The sequence below is a fragment of the Strongylocentrotus purpuratus genome, unplaced genomic scaffold (assembly GCF_000002235.5).
Source record: "Strongylocentrotus purpuratus isolate Spur 01 unplaced genomic scaffold, Spur_5.0 spur5_scaffold_2, whole genome shotgun sequence".
Taxonomy (NCBI): Eukaryota; Metazoa; Echinodermata; class Echinoidea; order Camarodonta; family Strongylocentrotidae; genus Strongylocentrotus; species Strongylocentrotus purpuratus.
In genome coordinates this window covers 24,685,106-24,692,965 of record NW_022145605.1, presented here as the reverse complement: position 1 = coordinate 24,692,965, position 7,860 = coordinate 24,685,106, and the positions used below count along the sequence as shown (strand labels likewise).

At 37.4% G+C, this 7,860-nt stretch overlaps 1 protein-coding gene across 1 annotated transcript; it reads right to left on the bottom strand.

The window, feature by feature from the left end:
- Positions 1-392: 392 nt before the first annotated feature.
- LOC581519 (C-factor) lies at positions 393-6,847 on the bottom strand. The gene is made up of 5 exons (XM_011677196.2): positions 6,722-6,847; positions 4,569-4,620; positions 3,892-4,079; positions 1,874-2,023; positions 393-858 (listed from the first exon to the last, which is right to left on the bottom strand). The coding sequence occupies exons 1-5, from the start codon at positions 6,845-6,847 to the stop codon at positions 628-630; spliced, it is 747 nt and encodes a 248-aa protein (XP_011675498.2). The 3' UTR covers positions 393-627.
- Positions 6,848-7,860: the final 1,013 nt, after the last annotated feature.

The window sequence follows — 7,860 nt, the reverse complement described above, 5'->3', positions numbered from 1 at the left end:
CTAGGGTGTTGTTTGACCTCTGTGACCCTTGACCTTTGACATACGTGCTCTAAAATCTAATCAGATCGTCTTCCTATGGTTATACATACTATCCTTAAGTTTGAAGTTTAAATCTCAAATGGTTCTTGAGATATCGCGCTAACAAACTCAATACAAGGAATTTCATAAGTTGACCTCTGTGACCTGTGACCTACGTACTCCAAAATCTAATCAGATCGTCTTCCTATGGTGATAAATACTATTCTTGAGTCTTAAGTTTAAATCTTAAATGGTTCTTGAGATATTGTGATAACGGTCAAACGGGACGGACGTACGGACGTACGGACGGACAACCCGAAAACATGATGCCTCCGGCACCACCTTCGGTGGCGGAGGCATAAAAAGACTGCCTTAAATGATACATTGTACACTATCAAGAGGAATTGAGTATTTCTAGAAGATACAAATTCATAATTTTAATATAAAAGGTAGAACATCACGTTTTGAGGTCTACATGGTCAGACACCATGAACTATCCAATAATTTTGTGAAATAGAAGACGTGTGAAAAATGTTAAAATAGTATTTTCCCTCTTTTGTGGTAAAGTAAAAAAAATAGAATGTGGAAACAAGTTAGCTGGTCATGCCTCTAAAACTGATTGAATTTCAGTGGGATATGATTAGCAAGAAAGCAGCCAGTGTGCTCCTCAGAAAGCATGGAGAATAGTTGAAGCATATCAGATACAGAACTCTCAGGTGTTCTGGTGGCAGTTGGTCCACCCATGCTAGTTGAGACCCAGCCTGGGCACTGCGATAGGACCAGGATCTTGTCTGCTTTCAGTTCCAGGCTTAGATTTTTTGAGAACATGTTGAGAGCAGCCTATAACGAGAGACAACATAAGAGCATGATTAGATGAATGAATGGTGGTTATTTTACCTGACTGCTAAGAAAGCATAAAAGCTTGTAAGTAAGCAACCAGACGACCGACGGCTCTAGGTCCTCTCCAAGGGACCCGGTAATGAGGATTAATGCCTTACCAAAGGGCACTAGCGCATCGCCTTGATTTCGAACCCGGGTCACCGGATTATGAGACCACTGCTATACCGACTGAGCTATCGCGCTTCCCCATAGACAGTGAAGGATAGTGAAAGACGAAGAGTATGTGAGGAATAGAGAGAGAATGAGAGGGAATGCGGAAGAATGATAGAGACAGGGAAGAAGAAAGGGAGAGAGAGATAAAGAGGAAATTATATATAGTTAAAGAGACAGTAAGAAAAACAGAGGAACCACAAGAATGATATGCATGGTATGAATGGAAAGATAAAGACTATACATTGTTTTTAGAGAGAAAATATAAAGGACTACATCTAGCTTTCAAGGGATTACTTCCAATATAATCTTGATTCTATATTTGACAAAAAAAAAAAATCCTAACTTGGGTCCAGGCAAGTTGAAAGCCCTTGGCCAGACATTATGTTTTTTGGACATCAAACATTGCAAATGATCTGAAACTACCACAGACATGCTCACATAATGATGTCTCAGTGTTCCTTGGAACTAATTAGTAAGCACTTGTAATAGAGTATACAGGTCTATGGAGACTACACTGATGGTATTTATAAAACGTCCCTATAAAAGATGACAAATGACATAGACTATTACTGTAATTATGACATCTACAACAAAAAGCATCACATATTTGTTCAGCATTATGTGTACTTTTACTTCATCCTAGGTTTTTAGTTTGAACCGTCTTCAAACCAACCCTCTCCCTTTCAGAAACTGCAACAACAAAAAATCAACAATAGCTGCCAAACTGTTTGTTCAGCATTTCACTTCAAGTTCAAGAACAAATTAATATTTTGTTTGATTATAACAGTAATGACTTCCTCACCTTGCTCTCTCTGTAGCCAGCATGCCCACCGCTTTGATTTGCAGCTATACTACCAAACCCAGTGGAGATGTTGATAACGGCTCCTCTGTCCATACCGAAACTTTCCACTCGGCTGTGAAGCGCTCCTCGTCTCAGAAGTGGTAGGAAAGCCTGGAGACATTAGGTATAAGAGGTAATCAAGGATAAAGAGTTATAGTTAAACCCTCAACTACAGTACTATTAATACAGTGAAACCTGTCTATAAAGACATCTCAAGGGTGACAAGAAAAGTGGTCAAGGATAAAGAGTGATAGTTAAACCCTCAACTATTGTACTACTAATACAGTGAAACCTGTCTATAAAGACCACTCAAGGGTGACAAGAAAAGTGGTCAAGGTTAAAGAGTTATAGTTAAACCCACAACTACTGTACTACTAATAAGGTGAAACCTGTCTATAAAGACCACTCAAGGGAGACAAGTGGTCTTTATAGGCAGGTGGTCTTTGGAGACAGGTCCCTATAGTACATGTTTCAATGAGAAACCATTTTCAAGGGTAACAAAAATGTGGTCTTTGGAGACAGGTGGATACTAAAGCATGTTTGACTTTACTACAGTCAAACCTGTCTACAGCGACCGCCCAAGGGAAACACAAAAAGTGGTCTTTGAAGACAAGTTCCTTTAGTACATGTTTCAATGAGAAACCATTTTCAAGGGTAACAAAAATGTGGTCTTTGGAGACAGGTGGATACTAAAGCATGTTTGACTGTACATGCTAGTCTACTACTACATAGTAATAATAACAATAATAATAACAATAATAATAATCATAAATAATAATAAAAAAGAGGATAATAATAATAATGATAGAAACAAAAAAAGAAGAACAAGAAGAATGAGTTAATGACCTTAAAATGACCTTAATTTAATAAAACAGTAATGTCTTTTTGATAATACATTGAACCCTGCTTTAGCGACCACCTGTATATAAAGACTTCATTTTTTTTCCTTGACAATCATTTCTCATAGATACCTGTACTAAAAGAACCTGTTCATAGAGACCACCTGCCTATTAAGACCACTTTTCTAGTCACCCTTGAGTGATCTTTAAATACAGGTTTTACTGAAATAAGGTATTTGAGACTGAGAGCTAAAACTACCAGTAACTCAAAACGGCTCTTATAGAAACTCAGTGTTAACTCACAGCTGTTTTACATTTATAATTACAGGGCAATTTCAATCTTTAAACTTGCAATACATTTTCAAACAAATAAACAAGTAATATTCAATATTAGTATTTACACCAGCATATAAACCTTCAAGAAAACACATGTTTGGCTTTGTCCCTTTATAATAATAATTGAAAACATACATCATCTTTCTCAGCAGTAGATGTCATGGGCATCTCTATAGGTGGATCATACACATTTATTCTGTTCTTGTATAGTGCAAATAACATCTCTATGAGCCTTCAACAGAATTTTGATATTATTATCCCAGCTCTAGCCTTGGCAACCATGGTGCTTAGTGCATCCACAGAATAAATCCTGCCAGGTATATCCACTTACTTCACCTGTGATGAGTGTGGCAAACGTAGATTAACGTCTTGCCAAAGCCGATATAGACCAGATTTGGCAACGTCCCCCTCTCAAAAAATGAAATGGAAGCTCTTATTACCAATCATGTGAAAGAATATGTTTTGAGTAATACATGATGATACTAATTTTGCCAGGAAACCGCCTACTAATTGATATATTTGGTAAATTATTATATCTATCCAGTTCGGATAGATATAATAATTTATCGCGTATACCCATATACATCATTCTGTGTACAGTGCCTGTAACTTTACCAAGACTGGGCAAAAATTCTCATCGTTTTGATGATTCCAGAACCTTGCAGTACACACTAATACTTATATGCTAGATGATCAACCTTTTCTGATCGATTCCACAACGTTTCTTTCACAATACGATCGCATGACCAGAACTGGTCTTTACCTATAAAGTGTAATTATTATTGTTATTTATGGTATAATTACCTGTGTGAGGCGCATTGGACCAATGACATTGATGTCAAAGATGTTCGTGAGGAGGTCCCTACCGACTGTCTCACAGCTCTCTGTAGAATAGATGCCGGCATTGTTGAGTAGAACATTAAGCCCAGCCTCTCCGACAAGATTGGAAACAGTCTCGACTGCCGGCCCGTAAGTGGATTCATTTTGCACATCTGTATGGAGAATAAAAATCAAATCAGGCTCCGCTCACTACTACTTGTGACAACCAAGAAAATTGATAATGATGACAGAACATGATAAATCCAGATGACAACAAAATAAAACTGATTACAGTATGATGATATAATTTATATACATGTACCTTTTATCTCTCCCTTTTACTTTCTTTCCTTTCCAATTTATTTCTTTCCACTTTGTGTCATTTTGGGTGTAAGCACCAATAATAAAAGCAAAAAATTAACTTGTGACAAGTGTTTTAATTCATTTTCTTTTAATTATCAACTTTTAATATTCTTTCCTTTCCTATCATTATCATAGGAAATTTCTATTTGTGACACATGCTATGAGTGAGGGGAGGGGGGGGGGGGGAAGAAGAAGAGGTTTCAACAACAAACAATTCTAGAGAAAACTGTTTGTTACCACCAGTATATATATATGTTTATGATGGAGATGAGGGGAAAAGGAAGAAAGACGCCAATTACCTAATTCTAAGACCTTGACATTTGTGTGAGTCGCTGCTACAGCTTGCAAATCCTGGCACAGAATAGGAGATGTGATATAAAAAATATATTACAGATAACATAAATCCACAATGTTCCACTTGGACACTGTCATCAGTTTTCACTTGGCAAACAAATATACCTTTCATCAGTTACATGTGTAGGCCTACTGTCAAACACGATAGATCTTGGCCTATTTTCTCGAGACCACCATGAGTTCGCGTAGACATCCCATACTAGAAAAGTGTGGTGAAGAATTAACATGCGTTTCAATGGGCATCTACTGTCCACACCAAGGCTTACCGGTATGACGTGTTGACTAAAGTATTCCAATGAATGTCCTCTGGTAATTACCAACTAGGGGCTTGGATAGAGACATTCAAAAATTGAAATACTATAGACTCCACTTTAATACATGCATACAATACATTAGCTATTGCTATGTCTGGCAATTAAGCTTCTGGCAAAAGAAACTCTTACCTTAATGCATGCAATTAGTAAAATGGTTTAGCTACTATAGCTGCATCATGCGCAGGCTGGGAGACAAGATCGGGGGGGGGGGGCATAGATATACGTCAAACAACACCTGTGGATAGAGTTTTTATTCTACAATGCCTTGCTTATTTTAATTAAAACAAAGCTTTCACATATCATAATTATATTGAGGTTATAGACAGAAATAGCTGTCTGGTTATGGGTCATTCTTTAATAAAAACTGACATTTGTCAACATTCCCTATGTAATCTCAGCAGGACAACTGACGATTCATTCAATTCATTCAATTCATTCAAGATTTTATTGTCCATAATATAATACAGAAATTTGTTTTCCATTGGTATAACATGTAATACATAAAACATAAGACAAAAACATGGTGTCGTGTGCTGAAAGCCAGAGGGGCGTCAAGACTCTATAAGAAAAAGTATGTGAGCAGGTACGGTTCTCCGGCTTTCAGCACAAAACATGACAAGATAGTTATATGACTTATACATAGCAAGAATTTTATATACAATTCTGAATCACATCATGAATAAATTCAGGTATGAATATAGATGTGAATATGAGCAGCATCACAATCGAAATACGAGCAGAAAGATAAAGGAAAAGAGAGCTCAAGCTCGAAGGACTGATAGAAGAGAGAAATATAGGGAAAGTTGGTAGGGGTCCAAAGGAAAATGGGAGAGACAGAGAAGGAGAGATGGCATAATTTCCAATCAGATTATAATGCATGACATAAATATACAACAAAAATCAGCAGCAGAGCTAAACAACGGATGTTTTGACCCCACAAAGGTGATAAGGCGGAAAACTTTCCAACCCAATCCCTACAATTGACTGGGTGGGTAGAAAAAAGTTAACAAATAATCATAATCGCTATTATTCAGCTTAAAGCTGAGAATTTCGTGTTATTTTTGCATTATAGATGTGCATGGAATTTGGAATAAAAGAATTTCTGTATCTGGCTCTACGGGTAATTGGTACACGCAGGCGGATTCCTGAGCGGTTAAAAGTAAAACAAGAAAATAGTGGATGTGATGGGTCTTTCATAATAGAAGTTATTTTAGTCAATAAGCGATCTTCAAACAAAACTGATAGGGGTGGTAATTCAATGCCGATAATACGTTGAGCAATTTTCCTAGGACGTTCGAGTTTAGTTTTGTCTGCTTGTGTGAGATTTCCATAAAAACAAATGAGATTGAATAGAAGAACACTTTGAATGATAGACTGATAGAAAAGATGCAAGATCGTCCTGTCAACGTTAAACGATATCAGAGACTGAAGCTTTCGGTCTAAATTGGTCGACATCGACATCCTTCGATCTATAGCTCTACTTGGTTCGACTCTACTCTTGTCTCTTCCGAGTCTTCTCCTTCACAAATTGCTCCCATTTCATTTTCAAAAATCCATTTGCCTCTGCTTTTTAAGACATTAAAAAATATATATATATCTCAACAAATTTGATTGGGATTTTCAACACTGAGTGTTCAAAACTATCGCAATCAAGTCTACTAGACATTTATTATCCCAACCACAAAATATCCCAACAACAATTTATCAAAAAATTCATTTTTACCGGGGCCCGGGTGGATTGAAATGTATTTTGTAACAAAACAACAGAGACCCTACCAAAATACCTTGGCACCATCAGGCGACCTGCAAGAGGCGAAGACGAACGCTGGAGTTGGTTTACGCCTGGCCAGCTGGCGTACAAACTCCAAACCAATACCCCTACTAGCTCCAGTTATGAGAATTGTCTTCATCTCATCAGCTAAACCATCCGCTTGCACTAATTGCAATAATTGGAAGATGATTGTCAAGCGCGAGATAGAACTGTATGCAGTAGAACCCTCAACCGGTCGGTGTGTGTGTGCATGCGAACTATAGTATAGAACTAGATCTACATGTAGTTCGCTTTAGAGGGTAGGTACGTACATAATTAGTTTAAAGGTAATACAAAGTTTTGGTATGGGGTCATGAATTCGGTTCAAATGAACATATAGGAAGCATATGCGATCCTACAATATTCAGTGATCGTTGTCGAGGTCGAAATCGACTCTACATTTATGAAATTGTAAATAATAAACACTTTATGTTGTATAGCTCCCTCTCAAGGTCAAGATATTAATTAAGCTATAAAACAATGTATCTTGACTAAACGACCGATTAGATATTCCCGTTTTGAAATTATATATCACAACTACATATTCTGAGATTTCCATAGTCGCAGCTACCATTGTACGGCCGTAGGAGCTATTTGAAATTTAACAAAATTTACCGGGAGCACAGGTAAATGTTTATATTCAATTTTTCTCGAAAGCAAAAGTGTTTTAGGGACTAAAATTTCTAGTGCATTAAATACATCCACAGGGGCATCCAAATATATCAAAATTTTAAAGAATCATTATCCACCCATTTTTCAAAATTTACCAAAACTTTGTAATACCTTTAACAAAACTACTTTCCAAGTAGGCTACGTACGGTACGTATACGCCCTCTAATAATTGAATGAAACGTCAAAGTTTCCGCGCTTTGCGCGGGAGGGAGTGGGGCAACTAAATTCTAGAACGGTACAACGAATTGTCTTCTTTCTCTAATAATTAAATTAAACATGAAAGCTTTCGCGCTTCGGGCGGAAGGGGGGGGGGGGATATATGCAGACAAGGACACGATACAACGAATCGTCTTCTTCTCTAATAATTTAATGATACGTCATAGCTTCTGCGCTTCGATTGCGCAGGAGGGGGAACTGAAAAATAACTGGATTCCTGGCCCC